The sequence below is a fragment of the Fukomys damarensis genome, unplaced genomic scaffold, assembly GCF_012274545.1.
Source record: "Fukomys damarensis isolate Sample0158 unplaced genomic scaffold, DMR_v1.0_HiC HiC_scaffold_23, whole genome shotgun sequence".
Classification (NCBI taxonomy): Eukaryota; Metazoa; Chordata; class Mammalia; order Rodentia; family Bathyergidae; genus Fukomys; species Fukomys damarensis.
This window is the reverse complement of record NW_022900935.1, coordinates 2,290,152-2,316,963: the sequence shown is the minus strand read 5'-3', so window position 1 is coordinate 2,316,963 and position 26,812 is coordinate 2,290,152. Positions and strand designations below refer to the sequence as shown.

The following is a 26,812-nucleotide window of genomic DNA, read 5'->3' as shown; positions in this document are numbered from 1 at the left end:
AGATCCATTTGCTTGTGTCACCAGACAGCTGGGCAAGTGAGGGATGGAGGGATGAAGGGTCAGGTGAGGGAGTAAAAGGATGGGGGGTGGGCAAGTGGACATCCGACAGGCAGCGCTGCTCCAGGAACGGAGCCCCTGCTCTAGAGCATCTGCATGGTGTGAGTGTACACATCTTAGCCGATTTCTAGCTGCCAAAGTGACATCACTGAATGTGGGTCCATAAAAAGATGCACCCCAGTGGTTCCTGAGCTTTTGTTGGGCTGGCACAAGCTGACCCTGGTACACTCGCCCGGAAGAGCTGGGGAGGGAGAGGCAGGCACCCGCGTGGAAGGCAGGAGGGGTGTGTGGCTTACACACTGCACGGGAGGGTGGAGCGACAGAAGAAACACAGTCAAACAAACGCTCATTGAAGCCTTCGTTCTTCATCCCAACATTCATTCACACATAACCTGTCACCGGGATAGCTGACTATCCGGTAAAGAAGACCAAGACACGCACTGTTTCCAGAAAAAGAGACAAATAGGAAGATCAAGAGTGAGGTCCGGAGGCAGGCCAGCCTGCGCACAAAGCACAGCAATCCGACTGCCAGCTGGACCAGTCCTTTACCTCTGATAAGTGGCCATGAGAACAGCTACTTCAGAGAGCTGCTGAGAAAATTCAATGGATACCACGTGTAAAACCCGGAGCTTAGTAGGCACTCCGAAAATGGAAGCCATTATAATTTTCTTTTAAATTACAAGTGCTCAGTATTTGTTAAATGGATGGACAGCTGGATGGATGGATGGGTGGACAACTGGATGGATGGACGGGTGGATGGACGGGTGGACAGCCGGATGGATGGACAGGTGGATGGACGGACAGATGACGAGATGACTGAGGTATTTCACCTGTATGTGATGTTGCGTTTGGCTCTACCATTTCTGGCTGTGACCCTAAGCTCGTCATTTAACCTCTCTGGGCTTGAGCCCCACAGATTATTCTGGTCAAGAAAATAATCATCTCATTGTCAATAATACTAAGCACTCTAGGGTATCAGGAAAATCAAGTATATGAACTTGCTTTGTAAACTGCACCAGAATGGGTGGGTGGCCACTATTTTTATACAAAAAGGATGCAGGACAGGGACCCAGACTTCCAAAGCCCAGGGCGGTTAGGGGCCTGTCCCAAGCCCTACTCATCTACACATAAACTCCCACAATAAAGCCATGGCCCCCGGGCCTCCTAGAGCCCTTGACCTCTCAGGGTCTGACGATGGGAAATGTTAGGCTCAGAGGCCACTTGCTGAGCTCCTTTATAAAGGAGGCTGGGACCAGAGCTGGCCCAAGTCCTGCCCCGACACCACCCAGCTGATGAGGAAGGTCACAGGCAGAGAGCAGAGGCATGGGAAAATTCTCTCACTGCTTATACTTGGGCCAGGTATTTCTGAAGAGGTCCCTCTGCAGCCACTTTTTTTTGGCAAGAAACACCGCCTAGGGCTGGCCTCTCCAAGAATCTGAGGCAGGGGCTCCATTGGTCTTCTTGCAGCTGAACAGGGTGCCAGGGCCAAGGTCAGACTCCCAGGGCAGGACAGCCACTTCCCCAGACACCTGCGGCCCAGAGCCCGCGGCACAAACAGCACAGACAGAGCACAGCCAAGCAGCAGTGACTCCCGAGCCCACCCTGCTGCTGCATTGCCAGGCACAGGGGTGAGTGCTAAGCAGCTCAGGAGGGCAGAGCCCCACGGGCAGGGTGCAGCAGGGTCCCCGGGCAGATGTGGGCATCACAGTGAAGGGTCCCATACCCTCACACCTCCCCAGCTAGCTGGGCTCTAGCCTGTGGCAGAGAAAAAGCCCTCATGTTAGAGATCCCAGGTACCATGCCATGTAACCCTGGGCTGAGACAGAGCCCGAATCCCCGGATGTGAGGCCACGAGGGGCCATTCCCAGGCAGTCCCAGGTCCCACCCCAGGGCCAAGCTGCAGGCTGAGAAACGGGTCCCTGGCACCCCTGAGGGCAGAGAGCAAGTTAAAAGCCAGTGGCCAGGCCCCGCCGGAACTCTGACGCACAATCCCGGGAGTGACCCCGCCACCTGCAGTTCCACCGCCCTCACAGGACTGTGATGCCACATGGTGGAGAGCCGGAACTTGGTCACCAGCCTGCCTTCCCTCAAGGGAAACCCACGGTTCCCTCCCAGGCTCCAGCAGAGCCTGGTGCAGTGACAGTGGGAGAAAAGAAGGGTCTGCAGAGACCACTGGGCACATCCAGAGAAGGCCAGCCTTCACGGGTCCCACCCCGTGTGGCTGTCCGGAGACTCCTGGGTGGGGGTGCTGGCCGGAGCAGCTGACCTCTCCCAGGGAGGCCCCAAACTCAGAATGGGCTGGAGGCCCCTGGAAGCCTCGCCTGGGCCCTGCCTGGCCCAGCAGCTTCCACAGGATAGGGCCACGGGTAGATCTCTGTCTCCTCAAAAGGAGCCTGATGGGTCCCTGTCACCACTGGTCAGGCAGCTCCGTAAGAAGCTGCTGCCATTAAATTGCAAATCTCAGGACAACAGTGGCTGCCTCTTGGGGGCTTCCATAAAATAATGGGGAGGAGCCAAGACATGCAGGGAAGGGGCAGTGGCCCACCTGCCCTCCTCTCCCCTGGCAGTGTGCCTGCTCCGGGAAGAAACACAGGAGAAGCCAAAAGCCCATTGGCCATTCTAAGTCCTTGGAAAGAAGTCCCATGGGCACCTCTGCTACGGTTCCAGCAGCCCCCAGGCTGCTGACCAGCTGGGTGGCTGGGTTGTTCTGAAGCCCAGTCAGAGTCCATGAACAGCACGGGCCAACCCACTGGGTCTGCACAAGAACGGGTGGGGTGGGTGGGCACCGTGTCAGGCCCAATCCTCACCCGCCCCCAGTCTGAGCGCGCCACAGACACACAGCAGCCCGGGGCCACCCCCTGCCTCTGACGACCCAGCCCCCTGGCTCCCCGCTCACCCAATGCAGATCTTGGCTCTCACCCCACCGCCCCCTCCCTGAAGGGGTCCCAGTGCCCGGGTTCCCTCACCTTGGGCTGGAAGGACACTCGGTGCTTGGCAGGCTCAGCCTCCGGCTTGGCCTCCTCGCCCGAGTCCTCGCTGTAGCTCTCAAACTCGCTGGAGCTCCAGCCTAGGTCCTCGGGCTCCCGGGGCGCACGCTGCACATCCTCATAGATCAGGTTCCGCTCCACCCCTGCAGCCAGGACAGAGCTGGTGAGCTGGGGACACTAGGGCCGCACAGCCAGCCCAGGGGCAGGGAGTAAGAAAATGGGAACAAGCTCGTGCGCCACACACACACACACACACACACTCATCAGCCTCCTATTAACATCGCTTGACTTTGTGACCCAGGCGCCCACTCAGGCCTCCCGGGCCTGTCTTGGAGGAAAGCTAAGGGTTAAGCCCGACTCCGGCCCTCAGCATTCTCCTGTACTTGGAGATTGTTGGGGCACTGGAAGCTAAAGGAAGGGCAGATGCTCCCCCTGGCTCCAGGTCTGAGTTCCCATGGGGTCCAGGACAGCCCAGTAGGGGGCGTGCCCGGCCCAGAGACCAGGAGTGTCTGTTTTCTTCCAAAGCCCCCCAGGAAACGCTTAGGTCAGAAGGCTTGGGGACAAAGTTCAAGGCCACTCTGGGCTACATAGTGAGTTCAAGGCCAGCCTAGAACAGAGCGAGACCCTGTCTCGGGAGAACAACCACAAAAATCAGTGAGTGAGGTCGGACTCCAAAAAGGGCACGAAGATGAAATGCTTCTGTCACATGAAAAAGATGTGGCATTGGGAAGACCTGCTCAGAAGCTGCTGCTGAAATGTGGTAGCCTCGGCTGTCAGAGGCCTCCCTACAGGACTGGAGGAAGAGCAGCGGGCTGAGTAAGCAAGGGAAGGGGTCCTCGGGAAAGAGCCCAACCCGTGCAAGGACCTAACAAGAGCGGGTGGTGGCTCTGTGTGGCCTGCATGCCTCATTCTGACCCAGAGCCCCAGAAATCCACCCCCGGGAAAGCAGAGGAGGAGAACCAGAATTTTTTTTTTTTTTTTTTTTTTTTTTTTTGGTACCGGGGATTGAACTCAGGTCCTTGCACTTGCATGGCAGGCAGCAGAACCTCTGAACTAAATCCCCGGCCCCAGAATTATTTTTAAGTAAAGACAACGGTGATAAATGTCTCCTGCTGGGCACAGGCTGCGACCGTTACTAGAAAAGCTGGGCTGGGACCCCCACCTAGACACAGCGGAAGCAGACCCAGATCTTGGGGATGCCTCCGCCAGCCCTGCTCCACCCACACGGCACTGTGCTGGGCAAGTGCGAGACCACTGCTGCCACAAGACAGGAAAAGGCTCCGGAGAAGAGCCGGGGTGCCCGGGCCAAGCAAGCTGGGCTGGGGCTCCACCCACTGAACCCCGCCATTCCCCGTTACCCTGGAGCTGCGGAGAATCAGACAGCCACCGATCCCCCAGCACCGCCCCAGCCTCCAGGGAGCTCACAGGGCCTTGGCCTTCACAGTAACACTCAAGACCGTGGCCCCTTCCCAGTGCTCACGGCCACCGCTCGGCAGCCTGCACCAGCTCATGGAATCTAAATTTAAGAAGCATCTCAAGGGCGGGGGAACGGGGGTCCCGTTTTCACAGAAGGGTCAACAGAGGCCCAGAGAGATTAGGCGGTTCTCTAGATGCCCTCCCCGAAGGCCTGTGAGGTCAGGAGATGTTGATATTATATGAACACAAAGCCCAAAGACACAGAGCCCTGGGCCCCAATCAGTAGCAGGGCAGGATTTGAACCCAGGGCTGTTGGAGTGCCCTGGGGTGTATGGCCTAGCTGGCGGCTGACCACGTCCTCTCTGAGCTCGGCTAAGCCCACGCTGGTCCCAGATAGGCTGGTGTTGGGGCCCTCGGCTATGTCACCCCAGGCATGAGTAACGTGGTCCCCAGTTTGCAGCGTAGGGCTGGATGCTCCCCAAGCGGTCTGGCTCCCAGCCACCTGCTCTTAACCACCTCAACGCAGTGAGGCAACGACCTATGGACCTCCCAGGCCGGAGGGCACTGAGGCCTGGGGCAAGGAATCAGTCATTCAATCTGATCTCATGGGAAAGCAGCGTGTGGGGGCTGCAAGATCCCAGCACGTTACTGTGCTTCCCTGGACTTCCAGGACTGCAAGCAGAGAGCCGCACCCCAAGCACAGCCCAGGCTGTTAGAGGGCAGGCATTTCACTGGCCCCTCGGTCCATTCCTGGGACAGGAGTCGGGAAAGAGACGGCTCTGGGCCCTCAGTCCCTGTCACGTTACCTGGGGACTGGACGCTGACCACAGATGTCTACAGCCCCCATCAGCCTAGCGGCTCCTCAAAAGCCAGGCTGGTGGACCCCGACTGGATGGGGAGCCCCTGAAAACCAGCAGATTACTAGAGTACGAGAAAGGAGTCATCCATTCAAGTCCCCGCTGTGTGATCTGGGGCTGGTGGCTGAACTTCGCTGATGTGACTGCCCTCTGCTGGCTTCGTGGGTTCTATCAATCACGGACTCAAATGCGCTTCGCCTGTCACGAAGTGCCACCCACATCCTCTGGGCTATGAGTGCAGGTTAGAGCCCAGCCCTGCTCCTACAGTTTCCCGTCTAGAAATGAGGATGCGCTACCCTAAGCCAAAGCAGCTGCGTGAACCGACACACGGGGAGCCTGGCCTGTGTGTCCCAGCAGAGATGGCCCAGGCTGCCACCCACATCCCTCCTGTCCATTCCGTGAGCTCCAGTGCACCTACCCCACCTGCACCCCGTCTCTTCTGCAGCTACGATGTCCCCACCAACCTGTCACACTCCGGTCCTGACCTAGAGCAGGGTGCAGAGTTTCCCCGAGCTTTAACTACACTGCTTTCTGGGTCTAAGGATCGCTCATCTCCCCAACAGCCCTGGGAAGCCCAGACTCACCCTGCTTTCCTGAGGCGGGACCAGGGGTTGAGCCGTGACAGGACCTGCTTCCCCAGGACACCCAAGCCCTGGCCACGCTGGGGCCCCGTGAACCCCACCCTGAAGCCCGAGGGTTGTGAAAAGGCACGGAGAGAGCGGGCAGGGCAGGGAGCAAGGGAAACACTTTACCGGGGTGATGGGCATCGGGGCTCTCGCAGGGGACGTCGTCATAAATCACGTCCTCCTCCAGGGCAGGAAAAGTGAACCGGTCAACTGGGAGTCGGAGGGGGAGACAGAGCATCAGGTGGGCTGTGACAGCCACCGGAGCAACGACCAGCTGGTGGCTGCGGCATCCTGACGGCTCAGCCAGCACCGAGGCCTAGAGCCACTGCTGCCCTCCGGGATGCAGTCCCAGCTCTCCCTGCGCTCAGCCACTCCAAGATGCAGGCCTCCACCCACCTCCCGGCCGGCCGCCAGGCGCAGGGATTCGGGAAAGCAGCCCCACCGAAGGAGCCTGTCCTGGTCCCCTGGCCCTTCTGGGAAAGGCACAGCCCCTGCCCTAACCACAGCTTCCGCCCTCCCTGCAGCCCCCACTCGCCCCCGCACATCCCACCCTCCCCTCTCCCCAGAGCAGGAACCGGACGCAGTCGCCCTGAACACTCTCCCAGCAGTGAGGGAGCCGGGGGCTGGGAAGACACAGCCTCCCTCGCCCTGCTCCCCTGACCACCACCCCCTTCCTGGACAGCCTGGCCTGGACAGCCGATGGCTGCTTCTCCGGGGGCCAGGTGTCCCCTGCCCTCCAGCTCCTGCACATGCTGGCCCTTCAGCCTGGGACCTTCCTTTCCTGCCTGCCCTGTGTGTGGCCCTCCTCCCAGAGAGACCTTGTCCCACTAGGCCTGTTGGTGGAGCCGTGAGAGATTGTGGACAGATGCACGGCTGGGTGTGGGGCCCACTGCTGGACCACGGCTCTTGTGGGCAGTGGCTGGTCCACCGCACACAGCCACCGAGTCCACGGCAGCCCTCGGAGGCAGGGGAACCCATGGCTCTTGGGAGTCAGCATGAGCTCTTGGCTCCAGATTCCCAGCTTACCCTGGCTCTACCCCAGGTAGGTGGTGGCAGGTGGGGTGGGGGACTTACCGCGACGGGAGCTCTTCCGCTTCCAGCTGGAGCGCTGGACCCCAGAGAAAACCACATCCACGGCATCCCCGTTGCTCACCACAGCTGGCGCCCTGCGGGCAAGAGACGGTCCATGAGCCAGTAGGCTGCAACACGCGTGCTGTCCCGTCTGCAGGGCACGTGATGAGTAAGTCCACCGCGGAGGCCCAGGGCTGGGCTGGCTTTGGACAAGCCGCTAGCCCCCCAGTTTCCTCATCTTTAGAAGGCACTGTAGCAGCCAGGTGTCATGGCGCACACCTGTCATCCCAGCACTCTGGGAGGCTGAGACAGGAGGACTGCACGTTTCGGCCCAGTCTGGGCAACTTAGCAAGATTCTGCCTCAGAATAAAGAAAATTAAAAGGGCTGGGAACATTAATCCCCAGTACCCCGCACACGCGAGCGTGCGCACACACACACACACACACACACACACACACACAGAGCAGAAGAAGGCACTGCGGGCCCCGCCGCTGCCCTTAGCATGAAGGCTGAACACTCTCTCAGTTATCAGCATCCAGCACTTGCTCTGCCTGGACCAGCTCCTCCTGCAGGGAAGGCCCGCGGGTAGACTCCCTCCACTCTCCACATGCAAACGAGGTCAGGCTGGGACATCCGCTGCCCTGTGCAAGAAAGAGGACTGACTGCACAGCTTCAAATGCGCAGAGGAGAGCCTGAAGTCAGGCCGGACCAGCGCCCGGAGTTCCCTAGGACAGATACGCAAACAGGAAGGAGCGGAGCAACCGGTGCCTCCTGAACCAAGCAACAGACGAGGCGGGCAACTCCAGACCACAGCCACAGGCCAGGGAACAGCGGACAACCGGCGGGGGCGCCCACGAAGCACCTGCCCTGGCCCCTCCCCCTCCCAGGGTCCTGGACTCCTAGGGGAGACGGGAAGGCTATCTGTCACCCGCCACAGGAGCTAGACATTCGGGACCCCGGGCCGGATCCTGAACTGGAAAGGGAACACACATGAGAACTGGAGAGAGCCACATGAAGTCTGGAGCTCAGGGTCAGTCAGCGGTGACACAACCACGGCAGGTTTCCCAGTTTTGGTGACCGCACCACGGTCACATAAGGCACGAGCAATGGGCAAACTGGGCTACTAGGAGCTCTACGGGCTACCTTTGCAACTTTTCTGTATCCTAGAAATCATTCCTACACGAGTTTTTTTTTTTAAGGCAGTCTCAGACCAGATCTGTGGGCACGCATCTGTAACCCCAGCACTCTGAGGCAGGAGGAACGCCACAAGTTCAAGGCCAACCTGGGCTACATAGCGAGATCCTGTGCAAAAACAATAACAACAACAAAAAGTCCAGACCAAAACGCACACACGCACAGACACACACACACAGAGCGATGATCACTCAGGCCAAGCTGGAGCAAGAGGACTTGAGACCATCTGAGACAGCAGCTACCACTGCCAAGGCATTCACGGGAACTTCCTGGCACCTGAGCTAAGACCGAGGAGGAGGACAGGAGGTGAAGACTAGAACAGTGCCAGGGGCTCAGACAGGAATCCACGCTGCTGAGCGCCCTGAGGGGCCAGAGCCTTCTCTTCACCTCCCCAGTCACAGCGGATGGAGTGGATCCCAGCCTCCTCCCCTTCCACCCGCAAGTCCCAGGGTCACCCTGGCAGGAAGTGGCCAAGCCAGGCTGGGAAGCTCTTCCCGCGGGCGCCCACTGCCTGCCATGAAGAGGCCCAGACAGCAGCGCGGTCCAGGACAGCGGTCCCCAGCCGTACGCACGCACCGAGCACCTGAAATGCGGCCAGCACGCATGTGGTGTTCAGTTTTTCATTTTATTTAACCAGAAGCCACACAAGACTCACTGCCACCCGCTGGGCGGCCAGGTCCGAGCAACACATTAAAGGCCCAGGTTTGAGCTCCTGCTGGGAGTCATCGGCGTTGTGCAGGGTGAGAGTGAGAACACTTTCCCTGGACAGGAAGCTGAGGCCAAGGGGGACAGGGCTGTTCCAGAGCAGGGACACGGTGCTGGTCTGAGGGCAAGAGCGGAGCTCTCACCTCCGATACCTGCTTCGCTGCACCACTGGCTCCTCAACTCAGCAACTTAGCGAGACCCGGTCCCAAAATAATTCTTTTTTTTGGTACTGGGGATTGAACTCAGGACCTTGTGCTTGCGAGGCAGGTACGCTGCCTCCGAGCTAAATCCCCAGCGGTTTTGTTTGCTTGTTTATTTGTAGACAGGGTCTCGCTATGTAGTTCAGGTATGCCACTAAGTAGCCGAGGCTGGTGTTGACTTCATAGCAATCCTCCTGCCTCAGCCTCCCGAGTGCTACAATTACAAATATATGTCACCGTGTCTGACTCCAAAGTAAAATCTAAGGCGGGGGCTGGTCACGTAGCTTAATGTGAAGGTGCTGAGGAAAGAAAGGAAGGAAAAGGAAAAGAAAAGAAAAAAGGTGGGAGGGGAAACGTGCTCAGACAAGACCACACAGCTCCAGCCAAAGTGGACATGAGTTTCAAGGGCTTTGGCTTGACGATCTCCATCTAAAGGCCTGCTGAGCTTTCATGTATAACACGACCGTCAGTAACCTTTAAGGAGCACCTGTTGGGCAGGTGTAATGGTGCAGGCCTATAGTCCCAGCACTCTGGAGGCTGAGACAGGAGGATCTTCTGCCTTAAAAAAAAAAAGCACCTGCTACTTATTTTGCTTTACATATATATGCAAATCTAGTTTCATAGGAACATACAGGAGATAGGTGTTTTTATCCCCATGCTGCTGTTTGGAAAATTGGTGCTCACGAAGAAAAGAATCACTCGCTCTGCTATTTCGGAGAGCTGGGACGGAACGGAGAGTTGGTCCTGCCCTCAAAGTCTGCGCTCCTCATCCTGAAAGCTGAGAATTTGCCCACAAGTATTCACCTTGTCAGAAGGCACCTACCTCGCCTGCTCAGCCACCACTGTATACAAAGGAAGGCAAGAAAGAGCGCTCGGCAGAGAACCACAGCCCCAGGGTCACGACGTCCCCACCTGCTCTGCTCTGGTCTGAGTCCCCCTCAACATCCACACCCTGGGGTGGTGGCATTAGGAGGCGGGGCCCTTCAGCAAGGGACCACTGCTCTACAGCCCAGTGTCACACACAGGCCTGACCCCAGCCCCAGCCCTGCCCTGCGCCCCACCCACACCTCCTCTCTGATGTCCGAGGCCCTGGCAGCTTAGGGTCTGTAACTGGACGTCCCCCAAGCCTCGCGCTCATAGGTGGGGCTCTGAGGAGGTGGCTGGGATCAAGGGGGCATGATTTTCATCAGTCAGCAACGTTTAATTGGCACTTTTTACTTTTTTGACAATAAATGTGTGACTTTTAAAAAGGGAAGGAAGAAAGGGCAGAAGGGAGGGAGGAAGGGAGGGAGGAAGAAAACTTTTTCTGGTAATGTCAACACTGTGGATTACGAGGGCCGGGAACATAGCTCAGCAACACAGCACCTGCCTAGCAAGCTTAAGGCCCTGAGTTTGAGTCCAGGTACCAAAAACAAATTTTATTTTAATTTAAATAAAGGATGGATTAGGAGCCAGGCATGGTGGTACACACCTATAACCCCAGCACTGGGGAGGCTGAGGCAGGAGGATCACAACTTCAAGTCTCATCTGAGCAACTGGGTATGAGCTTGTCTTGAAATTAAAAATTAAAAAGGAGCCAGGCACAACGGCTCACGCCTGTGATTCCAGTACTCTGTGAGGTTAAAGCCAACGAATCCCAAGTTTGAGCACAGCCTGACCAACTTAGAAAGACCTGTCTCCAAATTTAAAAAAAAGAAAATTTTAAATTGAAAAAAAAAATGTAGCTCAGTGTAAAGGCCCTGGGTCCAATCTCCAGTATCATGATTAATTAATTAATTAATCAAATAATTTTAAAAGAGGCTTGGCTGTAGCACAGTGGTCAAGTGCCCCTAGGTTCAATCCCCAGTACCACCAAAATAATGACAATAATAATCAAAGGTTTGCCAGGCATGGTGGCGTACGCCTGCAACGAGACCACCCTGGGCTACAGAGTGAGTTCCAGGTTGGTCTCAACCACATAGTGAGACCCTGTCTCAACAAAACAAAACAAAACAAAAAATAATCAAAGGTGAGAGCGGCCAGCCTGGTCCCTCCTCCCCCAAGGCCTGCGTGGACAGACCCACGCAGAAGCATCAAGCAGCTCCCTGACCAAGCACGGGTCCCTCCCATCTCAGCTCATCCCCCCAAAAGCCCCATCGGGGGTCTCGTCATCCCACTTGCAGAGGGGACTCTGAGGGTTCGACAACCAAGCCCACAAACGGGTCCCCCGTCACGTGACTCATGGGGGCCCACAGTCCAGGTCCAAACCAGACCGGTGTGGGAGACGGCACAGCCAGAATGGCCTAGAACACAGGAGCAGGGCTTCACCTGGCTCCGCCTCCTCTCGCTGGGTGATCCTGGGCCGATGGCCCTTTCCGCCTGTGCCCGCTGCCTCGTTTGTGAACGGTGCGGCGTCTCGAGGGCTCCAGAGCTGAGGGAGGTGAGGCGAGGCTCAGCACAGGACGGGCAGGGAGCGAGTGTCCAGTACACACACACACACACACACACACACACACACGAGGAGAACACACCGCTGGCACACACACACACACACACACACACACACACAAACACACCCACACACACACTTTTTTTTCACACACACACACACACACACACACACACACACACACACACACACACCAGGAAAACACACCGCTGGCCCGGGTGCCAGCCCCAGCAAGGCGCTCGGCCAAGATGGGCACCAGAAGGACAGAGGGGCGTGCGTGGGCAGAGCGGGGACACCTCGGGGGAGCGACTATAACTTGGCGGCTTTGAGAACGCAGAGGGGACGCGGACGGGGCTGCAGGACCAGGAGAGGCCACGCACGGACCGGCCGTTCGCTCCGCCTCCCTGCGCTGGGCCCTGGCACGGAGAGAATGAAGCAGAGTCCCGCCGCTACGGAGGCCCAGAGTATCCAACACGTGCCCAGGGTCATCGGGTGTGGCTTTTAGGGAAGTGGCCGTGCGGCTCAAAGGGTCCTCAAAGGGTCCTGGACCCCAGAGCTCCTGGCTCTGATGCAGGGACTAAGACCCCATGAGCAAGGGTGGAGAGCACAGAAATAAGGTGGGGCCGGGCAAGAGGACAGAGAGATCTTTACGGAGACGGGAGCCTGGGCCCCAAGGCTCCCACAAAGGAGTCCAGCGGGGAAGCTGGAATCTTCCCAAGCTCAGGTCCCACCAGGACCCCGTGGGGCCTGGCACAGGAGGCCCGCATGCTCTGGACACTGGAAACAGCAGATCCTGGCACACCAGGGGAGGGTGGGCGTCCCTGCCCCTCCCAGGAGTCCACCAGCCAAGGGGCAGCACAATCCACCCTGTCCTGCTACCCAGGGAAGGGGAGGCCAGGAGGACAAGTTTCTCAAGGGGGCCAATTAGAATCCCTAAGGCTGGGCCAGGAGGCAGCCAAACACTGACCCAGCGGAACCGCCGAGGCCACAGCGGGCTTTGGGGCAGAGGCAGAACCAGGCGGGAAAAGCACACAACTCCAGAGGGGGCCCGAGTCCAAGGGCTGCTGCTGTCAGAGGCCAGGGGTGCAGGCCCAGGTCCAGGAGAAAGACAGGAAGCTGTGGGTCTGCGCTCAGGTTTCCTGGCCACCGCCGGGCACTCAGCGCCCCCACCCACCCCTTCAACTTTGACACCCTCAGCAGCTGCCCTGCAGCAGCAAGAACTCCGGGAGGGTGGTGCTGACATCCCCACTTCAAACCCCAACGCTGCAGGAGTCCGTGGGGGCGGAAGAGCCTCAGGCCAACCCCACCATTTACCAGCTCAGGAGATCCTGGGTCCCGGCTTCATTCTCTAAGCCTCAGCCGCTCATCCACGGCTCTGAGGGCTTCTGGCCCTGAGGCACATGGTACAGGAGTGACTCGGGAAGTGGCAGCCAACACCTCCTATAATCCAGATTGGTCTCGGGCCACTCGGCCGCTCCTGTCCACCTTCCGCCTCCGCTGGCCTCTGCCCTGGTCTCTGTCCTCCGCCAGGGTCAGAGTACAGCCTCAGAGATCTCACGGCTGCAGTTTTTCTTCTCCTGGTTGTCCGGAGAGGCTGTCACCTTTCAGACCCTCAGGCCCCTGCTAATATCCATCAGACACTCAAAAATCGAATCCTCAGCCCCTGAGCTGCACTTGACAGCATGCTGAGCCACGAGGACACAGCAGCAAGTAAAATATCCCCTCTGCCCAAATAAATGTAGTCCCCGTCCCTCACCCTGCCACCTCTACTCACCCAGCGCCACACCAGGCACTGCCCTGGCTCCCGGGGTCCACAGGACACACCGGGCGCCTGGAGAGCCCTCGCCATGGGCAAAACCCTCACCCCAATAAACACACAGTGGGAGGCACCCTCCCACCACAAAGCAGATGGCAAGTTCCAGGGAGCAGGTACTCGGGGGCGAGGGGAGCCATGGCCCTGGTCTGGGGTCCGACGCTCACCGTGGGGACGCACCACCTGGCTTCCCTAGGGAGTGGCAGTGCCTGTATCCTAGCCAGGGCAGGGGCACGGGGATCTGGGCATCCAGCTCCATGCGTGGTACACAGTAACCACCGTCATCACCGGTCCTGCCTGAGGTGATTATCCTCATCCACTAGCAGGTCTGGGTGTCCCACGGAGGGAAGAGAACGCACTGCCAGTCAGTGGAGCAGAAGTCTGCTTTTTCCCAGAGGGCTCAGCTCCCGGCCACCTTCGGCCCCTGGGCAGGCTGAGCAGGGTGGCCCACCCCCAAAACACACAGCAGCAACACCAGCAGCTCTGTCGGCCCCAGGTCTAACTCCCAGGGGTACAGGACCCAGCAGCGGCAGACAACGTCGCTGGAGCGTCGGCATGGGCCGGCCGGCTTCCCCATGTCTGGATTCTCCATGTAGGGCCCTGAAGAGGGAAAGTGGATGGTCCCCACCTCACTGCTCAGAAAGAAAGGCTGGAAGCTGGGTGTGGTAGCACACACCTGGGATCGCAGCACTCAGAAGGCTGAGGCAGGAGGATCCCTGTGAGTTTGAGGCCAGCCTGGGCTACACAGTGAGATCATCTCAGAAAAACAAAAAAGAAAGAAAAAAAGAAAAGGTCTGGGGACAGCAAGCAACCTGCCAGACCTAAAGTCCTCTGTGCAGGGCCCTGGGGACCCCTGGCAGCCCCCTGGCTGCCAGCTACACCCCTCCCTGGCAGCTCACGGCCCAGTGGCTCCACTCACCTGCTGGGCATCAGGTGTCCGGCAGGGCTGTGGTCACTGACCCTAGGCCGTGCGGACAGTGGCAGCCCTTCTAACTACTCACAAGGAGCCTCAGCAGCTGGAGACCGGGGAGCAGCCGCCTCCCCAGAACTCCCAGCAGGCCTCGGAGGCCAAAACCTCCTCAGAGATCTGTTTCCAAAGCAGTGTTTGCCTAGGGACCACCTTTGGACGAGTTTTAAAAGAAAATCAAGATTTTTCTTTTCTTTTTTTCTTGGATGATGGGGAGGAGGAAAGTGACATGGACGTATTTCACCCCCAGAAGATCCCAGGGTGGAAAATCACCAGCCCAAGGGGCAGCTGCAACCTCCATCGGCAGAGGCTGGAAGGAGGGAAACGAGGCCGAGAGCACTGGACCGGGAGTCAGGAGGCATCGGCACCTCCCTGTGTGAAGTCACACCCTGCAGACTCACGTGGGTAAACTCACAGGGACCCCATGGCTCCTGTCCTAACTCATGTTCTCCGGGGGACACGTCCCAGGGACAGTGTCCGGTGAGTGACAAAGTCCTGTTGCCGGGTCCCACGCTCAGAAGGAACACGGATGCGCTACTGTAGCTGGGGAGGTGCCAGCCGCAGCACTTGGGGGTAGGTGCCTCCCTATACCAGTCCACTTTGACACCTCACAAGTGGTTCCACCTAACAGATGGGAAACTGGGGCACAGAGAGGTTCTCAGGCAACCCAAAGCCACACACGGTCACCCAGGAGAAGGTGTTCAGGCAGCCAGCAACACCAGAATGAGTTCAGGGCCAGAGACAGTGTGCGGGAGGCAGGCAGAGGGTTAAAGGCAGAGCCAGGCCGCTCCATGCCTGGACCTCGGCCCACTCTGACCGATCCTAACCACGTTCACCAATGGGACGATGGAAAACATCACCGCGCGCACCACTCTGGGCCCACTGGGTCACTCGGGCCCCCGCACGGCGTCCGGCGCCAGCCTGAAACTTGATCTGGCTGCAGAGTCACTGTGGCCAAGCTCCAGAGGCAGGTCCCCAGGATGAAGCAGAGACCACTTGGGAGATGAGCCAGGCAGAGGGGAACCCTGGTCTTCAGGAGAGAGGGCGGGGCGGCGGAGAGCACAGGCCGGGCCAGCACTGAGAGCCGGCCTGGCTGAGGGACCACACCGCCCCCAGCCCCATCCCTCTGTGAAGAGAGCCCAGTCATCGAGACCTCCCAGCTGGTGCAGGGGAGAAGCTGCAGGTGCACCCCAGCTTCCTCGTCAGATGGAAAGGCGGCCCTAACGCTGGACCTAATTGCAGGGTGGCAGCCTGGCAGAAACCCGCCCAGGGTCCACCCCTCTAGGCAGCAAACGAGCACTGGCAGGAAGACAGGCCCCCCAGGGAGACAGGCAGGCACCCAGACCCCTTCCCCAACCAGGACAGCCAGGATTTCAACCAGCCCCTAGCACCCCTGGCTGTCAATTCGGGGCCTAGGCTCCCCATCTGGGAAAGGCTCTGGACACCAGCACCCAGAGAACCTGAGCTGCCAACCAGGAGCAGAAAGAACCCAGCAGAGCTGGGATTCAAAGCAACTGTCCTAGCCAGGTGTTGTGGTGCCTACAATCCCAGCACTGTGGGAGGCTGAGGCAGGAAGATCGTAAGAAGCTGGAGTCCAGCCTGGGCAACTTCGCGACTTAGCAAGACCTTCTTTCAAAGTCTAAAACAGGGGCCAGAGGGCCGGGGATTTAGCTCAGCGGTTCGGTGGCCTGCCTTGCAAGCGCAAGGACCAGAGCTCAATCCCCAGTACCAAAAAAAAGGTATAAAACAGAGCCAGCATGGTGGTGGATGCTTATAGTCCCAGCACTCAGGAGGCTAAGGCAGAAGGATCACCAAGAGTTCAGGGCCAGCATAGACTACATAGTGAGATCCTGTCTCAAAAAAAAAAAAAAAAAATTAAAAAGGGCCTGGGTTTAGTCCTGAGTACCAGGAAGAAAACCAAAAAAAGCAAATGCTCTAATTAAATGTCTGTTGTGAGGCTGCATATGCTGAGGACCATCACTGGTCCATTTTACAGAGGACTTCGACTTACACAGGGAATACCACGCTCGGTGCTCCCATGGTTAGGGTGCAGGCACCGGGCCCCTGGTGGTCAGGACAGAGCCGCAGCAACAGTCACAAGAGCAAGAATGGGGAGCCAGGCGTGGCGGCAACAACGCCAGTCATCCCACCACTCTGGAAGCTGAGGCAGGAGCATCGCCACGACTTTCAAAGTCAGCCTGGGTTACACAGTGAGTACGAGGCCAGCCTGAACTGCACCGTGAGACCCTGTCTCAAAAAACAAACAGAAGTGGGAACGGGATGTCTGGCAAAGCAGTGCCCGAGCAGCCACTCGGTGCTCAGTGACGGTCCCGGGAGGGCCCTTTCACTGTTTCCACCTCACAGAGACACGGGTGGACGCTTGCAGAGAGTGCTGTGGCTCCGCCAAGGCCACCCAGCTAAGCAAGGAACCGAGGGAGGGCTGGGGCCAGGCCTGCTCTGAGCCGTGGCACAGGGGCACAGGCTTCCGGGGCGAGAGAAAGCAGGGCGGCCACATTCACGGCAGGAACCGCCCTCGGCCCCACCCACCCCACACCCTGCCCATCTCTCCCCGTTTCCGATCTGTTTGGCAGATAATCACTGCGTGCACTTACTCGGTCTGGGGCCGTGCAGCCGCTGGGTCTGGGTCTGCGGGAGGAAAGGGCGGGGAGAGCCCGTAAGGCCGGAGACTAGGCATGGACCAGGCCTACTCCCGCCTCCCGTGAAGCCAGGGACCGGACCTGGCTGCTGGGTCCCCTCCTCCCTTGTGGTGATTAACTCCCTCCCTGTCCTACCTGCACTGCTCCGCCCCCACCGCAGGACCCAGCCCTCCCAGCCTGCAGGAAGCTCTGGCTGGTCCGGTCCAAGAGCCTCTCCCAGATGAGGCCTCCCTCCCGGCTCCCCAAGGCCGCTGGGAACGGGCTGCTCCCTGGGCTGGGGTGGGTGCTCTGGGGGAGAAGCCAGGAGGGACTCAGGCATGAGCTCTGGGCAGCAACTGTCTCCACAGCAAACCCGACCAAGCTCTCATTTGAACTCGCCAGAGTGGGGCAGATGTTGTAGGAATGCTAGGAATCTCCATTCCCAAGGGCAGCATGGATGGCCTCCCCCACCCACCCCGTGTCCCCCTTCCTGCCTTCTGGGGACAGCAGAGGGGCCACCAGGCATCCCCAGGAAACCCCACACCATGCAACTCTCTACACTGTAGCCCCAGCCTCCTGGAATCCAGACGGACCAAGACTTACAGGAGAGCTTGCCCGAGCCAGGGGCAGAGGCCAAGTGGATCAGCGCGGGGTCGTGGTCCCTCTCGGGAGCAAGGCAGGAGATGCCCAGGCCTGTGCTGGTGTCCTCTTCCTCATCACTGTCATCGAACTCAAAGGCCTCTCCAGGGTCCTCCTCTGCCTCGGGGGAGGGGCCTGGGGCTGCAGGGACCAGCGGATCTCCTGCAGGAAAGAAGGGCTTAGCGGGCGACAGGGCCGGGTGATCAGGGAGGTGGACACTGCACGGCCCAGCAGAGAACACGGGCAGCTCCGGAGGATGAGAGTGAAGTCACGCCCAGGCCCCACGGCCCCACTATGCTCCTTAGGTCCGCGGAGGCTGAGTTAGGGGTCTGGGCAGGTGGCAGTAGGCAGAGGGGAGGAAGCAAACGCAGTCTGAGCGTGTGCCTTCATCTCTCCAGCCAGAAACTCTCCTGGAAGAGGCTCGAACCTTTTGACACTCGGCCCCACAGCAACAAGTTAACAAAGGAAATACAGGGCTGGGAAGGAAGCCGTGGTCATGGTTTTCCAGTCACAAACCCCGTGGTGGTGGTGGCTCGTGAGATCAATTGGGCAGTCAGCCTTGCAGTTTGTATGTGAACTGCTTATTTCAGGTTGGGGGGGTTGGTTTTTTGTTTTTAATTTGGGGGGTGTTGTTTTTTTGGTTTTGGTTTTTTGAGATAGGGTCTCACTGTGTAGTTGAGACTGACCTGGAACTCACTATGTAGCCCAGGCTGGTCTCGAACTCCCAGCGATCCTCCTGCCTCAGCCTCCCGAGTGCTGGGATTGCAGGCGTGCACCACCACCCCCAGCTTGTATCAGGCGTTTTAAAATACTATATAATAGTATTCATTTGATATTACAATACCAGATAAAATGCATTTGGTAGTGAATTATTTTAATGTCTTCAAGCTTTATAATATTAATAAAGTCTTATTTGTTATGATGGTTTTCAGTCCTGGGGACAGAACCCAGGGCCTTCATGATGAATCATATCAACATTTTTTTCACTTTGAGACAGGGTCTCACTGATCTGCCCAGGCTGGGCTGGAATCTGGGATCCTCCTGCCTCAGCTTCCAAGAGTGTGCACTGCCTCACCCAGCTTCACCTGGCATGACCCTGACAATGCTTTTGGGACTTCTGAGTCAGTGACGCCAAGTTTGTGTGCCGTGGGAGGTCTTCTGCTTTCCCCTGCAGGGGCTGCAGTCACCTGCCACCACACCCAGGAGACGATGCCTCTGTCATTCAACCGTCATCCTCAAGGCTCCGTCACTGCTGTCATTACAGCCTCATCGGAGCCCGCCCTGTCCCCACAAGGGAAGGACCATCCCTCCCCACACAGAGGCGGGGCCCAGCCCCAGGCCAGCTCACACCCCCAGCAGAAACCAGGGACTCCCAGACTCCTCCCTCTAAGAGCAAAGAGCCTCCGCTCACCCATGAGTGTCACCCCCGGCATCTATGAGTCGGCAGCCGGCAGCTCTGGGCCAAAGCCTGGGTGTCCAGAGCCCACTGCAGGCCAGGGAGGTGACACAGCAGGGGCAAACTTCAGACGAGGGACAGAGACCTTGCTGACAGAGGGGATGGCCAGCACTCACAGGTTTAGCAAAGGCCCAGGCGCCAGCTGCCCTGCAGGAGGAGAAAAGTCTGCCACACTCAGGTGAGGACCAGGCGCCCGGGTGGAGGTGGCAGCAGGAGCAGGTGCCCGGGGGCCGCAGACACACAAGAGGCAGAGGTCAGCGCTAAGCTGGGGTCTCGGGGACCCTGTCCTCAGGAAACGGGTTGTGCTTGGTGAGACAAAGGAGGATCTCCCGGAACCAGAACACAGCACAGCAGGAGCCAGGAGTGCCAAGCACAGCTGGGCAGAGCTGCTGGCTGAGTACATGAACGCGCTCCACATGTACACACCTGCCCCTGGGCCCGCGGCGGTGGGAAGGAGAGAGCAGGGTGCCTCTGACAGCTGGGCCAGAGGGGGCTGTCCCGGGACCCGGGTCCAGGGTACGGCAGGAGAGTCGCTGTCCCCAAGACCCATCCCACCTGATCAGAAGGAAGATCGGGGACCCAGCCCAGGGTAACTGCCAGCCAAACTGACCCCTCCCGGCCATCCGAGCAGACGGCACAGCAGGGGCCACTCGCGTCTTCCATGCTCTTGGACACGCCCAGGCCTTGGGTCAGCTAAGCCAGAGAGCCAGGGAGGCAGGGACCCAGGAAGACACCTCAGTCTTGGCTTGGGCGGCCCGAGCTGGTCCCGTACGAGGAGGAGATGTTCAGGGAGGAAGAGACTGTCATCTGGCCCTCCCCGGGTCAGGGGACTGCGCCCATGGTGTGTCCTGCCGACACCCTGCAATGCCACCCCAACTCCCATTCACGGAGCCTTCGGTCACCCCGTGCCAGAGCCCAGGCTGTATTTAAAGCTTTCAAAAGGGGAGGGAGTCATGATCACCACGTTCATCAATGGTGACACTGGACCGTGGGATGCCAGGTCACAGGGTGAGTGGCAGGGTTGGGATCTACACCCACCAGATGGGGCAGGTCACAGGTGGGACCTCTCTGCTCTCTGCCATCTTGTTTCCCTGAGGAAAGAGTCAAGGACAGGGAGCTGGGCTGGTGGGTGAAACACCTTGGGTCCAGTTCTTCCAGGCAGAGCCCAGACGTCACCGGCAGGGACTGAGGCCACCGCTGGGGCTGCCAAATAGACTGAATCTCAGATCAACAACAAATAACTTTGCTAGTATAAGTAGGGACTTTTGCTGCCTCTGTTTTCCTCCTAAATCTGGTAACCTTCAGGCTGACCTTAAGCCGGGCCCTTTTCCCCATTCCTGGCTCCCCACACTTGACTTACAACTTCATCCAGGTGCCCCTCAGGCCCAGACCCCAAACTCTTCCCCACTCCAAGCCATCTGAGAGGCACTGATGTCACATTAGTCCTTGCCTAGTACCTGCTCTGACAGGAAGAAACGATTCCCACTTTGCAGACGAGGAGACTGAGGCAGAGAGGCCAGACAGGCACAGGGCGAGGGACCAGCAGAGCAGCAACTCGCACCAGGGTAGCCCGTGGCACAGCCCCGAGGGGCCATCGTGGGGAGGGGCAGGAGCAGGGGCTGGGGTACATACCTACGGCAGGCTGTGCAGGCAGGTTGGAGGAAGCCATCAGACACAGTCCAGCTCAGGCCAGCGCCCTGCTCACCGCTCGCCTGTAGAAAAAGGCAGGGACGCAGTTAGATGGGGCTCGGGCCGAGTTCCGGCAGCACAGAGGGTGACCACAACACGTGCACTTCAGGGGCGACTCTTCCCAGCAGCTCCCGGGGCCCGGGGCAGCCCCAGAAAGGACTCAGCCCCCACCCAGGGTAAATCATTAACCCGAGGCCGTTACTGCCACAAATCTTCCTTTGCCCGGTGCCAAGGGGCCCGCAGGTGGCTGCAGTCCAGCCAGGAAGGTCCCTCGCTGTCCCCTCTGGCTTAGGGACTGCTTGAGCCCCCAGCCCCAAGTTGCAGAGGCTGGGTCCCCCAGACCATCACAGGGTGGCTGGGCACCTCTTCCTGCTGGCTGCTCGGCACCACAGCCTCCTCGGGGCCGGCTGCCCTTCCCCAGCCCCTCCTATGGCCCTGCTGAAGGCCACACTGTACTGCCCCATGGACCTGGCCAGCTGGCAAGGGCCCACAGGCCTTGGCACATGGGGGTGGGAAGGAAAGGGCCGCGGAGACACAGATGGCGCGAGATGGGGCAGAGCCCAGGGCTGGGGCAACCTTGCCAGGGGTCCCCTGCCAAGCAGCGAGGAAAGTTCCCCCGAGAGAGCTGAGGCCCTGGGTCCCCGCAGAGGAGGCAGCAAGCCCTCCAGTGGCGTCTGCTCTGCCAAACGCCGGGTGCCCGCCTTCCTTCCGGTCTGCAGTCCTAACACCGGTTTACCAAACAGCAGTGCAACGCGTGCAAATGGGAAGGGAGGTCAGCAACAGCAGACATTTCACACAGGCCGCCACACACGGGGCCATCACCCACCACTGAGGGCGATTCATCCAAACTACACCTCAGAAAATGAGGCCCACAGAGGGCAGCAACCTACCGAGATCCCACGGAGAGGAAGAGACAGGCTTCACACCTGGGCCCAGGCCTCCAGAATCTGTGCTCGGTGAGGTAGCACCGTGTCCTAGCTCCTTCCGGAAGCCACACAAAGCAGGTGCACTATAAGAAGTCTCCCCTCCAACCCCAGGCGCTAATCCCGCAAAAGCAACTGTTGATGGCAGATTCTTAGGACTCTTTGCAGCCACCTTGCATATTTAGCAGCTGCCTGGCACCCTGGTCACCCTGTACCACCCTGGACCCACGAACCTCCCAGCAAGAGCGGCCTGGCGCCAGGAAGCCACACCTGTCCCTCCTCTCACTGCCCCTGTCGTAGAGAAGTCGCTCCAATCCCACAGCCTCCTAAGAAAGTCGAGCACAGCCGGGTAACAGATTGTGAGAGGGAGAGACCAACTTTCATGCCTCCTGCTACAGCATGCTGTTACCGCTGTTCAACTCTTACTGTGCCTAATTTATAAATTAAACTTTACTTAAGTGCATATGTTTGGTATATCTAGGGTTCAGTACTACTGATGGCTTCGGGCACCTCTGGGAGTTTCTGGACACACGCCCTGCAGAGATGGAACTGCTGGATGACCAGCCTTGTGTGTACAGGAGGCAGATGGACCCCACCCTGTAGTGGTTTTCTTTATTTTCCTTTTTTTTTTTTAAATGCAGCTCAGGCTGGCCTCCAACTTACTATGTCACTATGTTGCCCAGGCTGGCCTCAAACTCACAGCGATCCTCCTGCCTCAGCCTCCCGAGTGCTGGAATTGCAGGCGTGTGCCCCCAAGCCCAGCTCTGTAACAGCTTTTTGTACTTAAATCCCAGCGATGATTTCACAACCCTGCATGGAAGTCGGCCTCGCTGTTTTTAGCAGCGGCACTGTCTGGTTCGGAATGGACCATAGTTTATGTCACCTCTGTCCCCCACACAAGGCTTAGTCGTTGGGTGTCATCCACATTGCAGCCTGGACACCGCCCACATCCTGGAGCAGACGGACTGGAGGTCTGCAAGGGCTCGCTCCTGGACACAAGAGTCCAGGAAGACAAGAGCCTGTCCTGTGAAACCAACGAGGCTCTCCATGGCATGAGCCTGTGCCTTTCAGACTCGTACTGAAGACACCCGGGATTCTGACTTTACCTTCGGCAGAAGGCCTGGGAGCAAAGCCCTTCCCAGGTGGAAGACGTGACCTCAGCCCCACCGTGGTCCTCCTGTGAGGGCCCCGTGGTCTACATAACCCCCGGGGTCCACTCAGCCTTCCTCTGCAGGCACTGGGCCCACAGGTTCCGGACAGAAGCAGCGGAGTGTTGCGCCCATTGACGGGAGAAAGGGAGGCACCTGGCCCCGCCTCGTGGGCCAACTGCTCCTTAAGTACAGATAAAGATGACGCTGGAAGAGGCTGCCACTCCATTCTGCAGCCAAAGCCTGGGATCCCCCTCCCAGGATGAGAAGCCCAGTGTCCCTCCCAGCCCTCTGCTCCAAGCCCAAAGCTTGGAGGGTTTTTTTTGGGGGGGGCACCAACACTCACAGAGCCTGATGCTCATTTTTGCAGCACCCCCACTTCACAGACGGGGACACAGAGACTCTGAGAGCTAAGGATTTGCCCAGGGCACAGAGGCCAGGGGACCAGGTGACAAGAACTCACCTGGAAAGAATTCTTCAGCACAGGAATTCAACATCCGGGTCACAGTGCTTCCTGGACCTTGGGGCTGGGATCCAGGAGGCACCTGCTACAGGTTAATCGGGGGCCCTGAAGTCCCCGGGGCGAGGACACCGGCCAGTGAGACCCATGCACAAGCACAGGCCTATGGCTGCCACTTCGCATACACGCCACACACCTCAGAAGGGTGCAGGTGAGGTTGCAGCCACTGCCCCCTCCACAGAGCCTCATGGGCCCACAGATTCAGAGGACAAACCGTAAAGCCCTCAGAAGGATCCCCGGGCGTGCTGGCCCATGACTGCCATTAACATTGCTCCTCCCACCCCTCACACAGGACGTGGCTACGACCCCACAGTTTCCTACTGGCAGTCAGGGTCCCAGGCTGACGTCCCCTCTCCCCACTTTGAGCTGGGCTGAGCCTCCGTGTCCCCATCTGTAATGGGATTCTACAGGACCCTGAGGCACAGGCCTGTAATCACAGCACTTTGGGAGCCTGAGGCAGGAGGATGACATGTTCAAGCTCAGCCTGGGCAACTCAGCCGATTAGCAAGACCCTGCTGCAAAATTAAAAGTGGGCTGGGATGTAGCTCGGGTGAGAAGGCCATAGGCTCAATCCCCAGCATTGCCAGAAGGAAAAAAAAAAAAAGAGAGAGGGTTAGGCCTTGCAGAGTGGGGATCCTGTCACCGGCCTCACAGAGGTCCTGCAGGACGTCTGACTCAGCACAAAGCCTTGAGCAGGCAGGGCCAGTGCTGCAATGGCCGCCCTTTCACAGACACCACCGAAACGACCGACAGCAAACAGGGTCCTCTAGGGAGACTCCACACTCCAGGACTTAGGGGACCCTGGAGGCGAGGACTTGGGCTGTCAGGACCTGGGGGCAGTGACCCGGAGTGGCAGGGTGGTCTGCAGGGCGTGCCGGGCCTCTCCTCCCCTCCCACAGCCTCAGGCTTCACCTCTAGAAAGTGGGCATTGTGCCCGCGGCTCGGCCGTCCGTCCGCCCGCCGGTTTAGGCTTCCTCTGTCACCGGCCTCACAGAGGTCCTGCAGGACGTCTGACTCAGCACAAAGCCTTGAGCAGGCAGGGCCAGTGCTGCAATGGCCGCCCTTTCACAGACACCACCGAAACGACCGACAGCAAACAGGGTCCTCTAGGGAGACTCCACACTCCAGGACTTAGGGGACCCTGGAGGCGAGGACTTGGGCTGTCAGGACCTGGGGGCAGTGACCCGGAGTGGCAGGGTGGTCTGCAGGGCGTGCCGGGCCTCTCCTCCCCTCCCACAGCCTCAGGCTTCACCTCTAGAAAGTGGGCATTGTGCCCGCGGCTCGGCTGTCCGTCCGCCTGCTGTTTTTAAGGCTTCCGGGGGGCATGCTAAGTAGGGAGCTTTGAAGTCAGGGGCTGGCACCCAGAGAAGGGTTAGCGATGCCTCTCTCTGAAGAGCGGTGCACACCTTCCCCACTGCAGTGCCCAGAAAAGGGGGCACTGGTGAAGAAGAGGCCACAAAACCACAGGCAAGCTGGGTGTGGTGCCCCATCCTTGGAACCCCAGCAAGCAGGAGGCCGAGGCAGGAGGATCACAAGTTCAAGGTCAGCCTAGACTAAACAGCAAGACCCTGTCTCCAGGCACAGAAATCCAGCCACTCCTGTGTCCCAGCTGTGTGAGAGGAAAGGGCCGAGAGGAACAGAACTAAGACAATGACATTCAGGTGGGCAGCAGGGTTTTCCTTTTCCTTTCTGAATTTCCCAGATCCTCCACAGTGAGCGCAGGGAGGAAGAGAAGTGAACATCAACATCACACTGTTTTGTTTTGTTTGCAGTGCTGGGGACCCAGCCATGCGCTTTCAGAGACAGGACACCCGAGCCTCAGGACTCGCGGGAGGCAGCGCCCAGGTGGTGCCGATGCTCTCGCTCTGCCCGCGTGGAAACTGAGTCAGAGGAGGGCAAGGGCCTGGCCTGAGGCACTGGGACGCCGCGAGGTTAGAAGGAAGAGATTCACCGCCGGGACAGTCTGAGTTCAACTCAGCCCAGCCGAGCCTTCGGCAGCGGGGAATCCCTTCCTGGAGTCAGCACGACGCCCTCGCACTAACAGGGTCCGCCCAGCGGTCCCTTCCGCCGCCAGGCAGGACACGTGCTCTGGGCACACAGTGGCCGCTCTTACGCCCGTGGTGCTGTGCTTCACAACAGCAAGGCTGGGTGTGCATTTTCTTCTCCTAGAAGAGTTCTCTGCCCACCGTACGGTGCAGGGTAGGGAGGAGGGAGCCGCTCCTTGGGCGGTTGCTAAGACAGGAAGGGGTGAAAAGGAGCAGGGGAGGCTCGGGGACAAGCTCAGCTCCATGCCCGGGACACACCGCCCAGCAGCCCAGCCTGGCACCGCCACCCCCGGAACACCAGCTTCCCCAGCAGGCGTCTCTCCTCTCCGCTGATCCAAAGTGCAGCTAGTGCGTCCCTCTCGAGTTCAGAGTCCATGCCCTCCAGGGCCCCACAGAAAGCGCCGCCTGCCTGCCCCTGCGTCCTGCACCCCCGCCCCAGCAGGGAGCCCCCTCCCTCCTCCACCTGCAGCAGTCTAGAGAAATGCAGGGGAGCACCCGGAAAGGCAGGGAGGCTGCACACGGGGTCCCCGATGTCTGACGGGAGAGTCGGGGGTGAGGGAGCAGGTGTCGGGGTGAGTACAGGCTGGAAGCCACAAAAGCAGTGCGCGTTGAGTGCGTGGAGCAGTCAGCGCCTGAACCTCTCCACACGCCCGTGTCCCCTGAGGGCCTCCGGCTTTCGGATCTCATCAGAGGTACACTTGGCCAGCCCACGCCCACCTCAGCTCCACAGGAACTGTTCCACCAACTGCCCACACCGCGTCCTTGCTGCAAGGCCCCCTCATCACCTTCAGGAGGAGCCTCCAGGATTCCCCTCCCCGCTGACCTCTCCAGACTCAGCAGCTCCCACCCTGGCTTGCAATTCTGCCCCTCGCTGGGCCTTTGCTTAGGCTCTGCTCTCCCCAGGTGGATTCTCTCTCAGAAAAGCAAGCAAACTCCTACTCAACCTTCAAATCCCAGGCCTAGTTGCTCTTCTGTGAAACACTGGTTCCCCTGACTCATTTCAACTCATTTCCCAAGCCTACTTGTGAAATTATTTTTTAAAAAAAGAAAAAACTAACTTGTGTCCCAGATCCAGTCTTAGTTGCTCTGATTCGTGGGGTTGTGTGTCCAGAAACAATTTTCCAAGAGCACAGATGGCACAGACAGGGCTGGGTCACACCCCTACCACAAGGGCCTCCTTCCCAGGAAGCACTGGGCTTCTCCTCTCTGTGTCAGTAGCACTGGCCTGGGGCTGAGAGCGCACACTAAACTGAACCCAAGCCTAGAAACCTAGAAACCTCCTCCCGCGTGGGAGGAGCAGAGGGCAGAGACCAGGGACAAGGGGGAGGGGACACACTGGACCTGGGGGTGGCCTCTGCCCAGGAGAGGGAAGAGCAATGAACAGAGGGGCAGCTGTGGGGCCCCAGCCTCCCGGTGGCCTCCACCCTGTCCAGA

General features: G+C 59.0%; 1 protein-coding gene across 1 annotated transcript in view; it reads right to left on the bottom strand.

Moving 5' to 3' along the window:
- Positions 1–26,533, bottom strand: part of Arhgef10l (Rho guanine nucleotide exchange factor 10 like) — a 91,555-nt gene extending 65,022 nt beyond the window's left edge. The window contains 7 exon segments of the mRNA XM_033767958.1: positions 3,024–3,187; positions 6,070–6,153; positions 7,018–7,109; positions 16,935–16,968; positions 17,562–17,759; positions 20,686–20,765; positions 26,437–26,533. Coding sequence (XP_033623849.1) covers positions 3,024–3,187; positions 6,070–6,153; positions 7,018–7,109; positions 16,935–16,968; positions 17,562–17,759; positions 20,686–20,722 — 609 coding nt within the window. The 5' untranslated portion in view covers positions 20,723–20,765; positions 26,437–26,533.
- Positions 26,534–26,812: the final 279 nt, after the last annotated feature.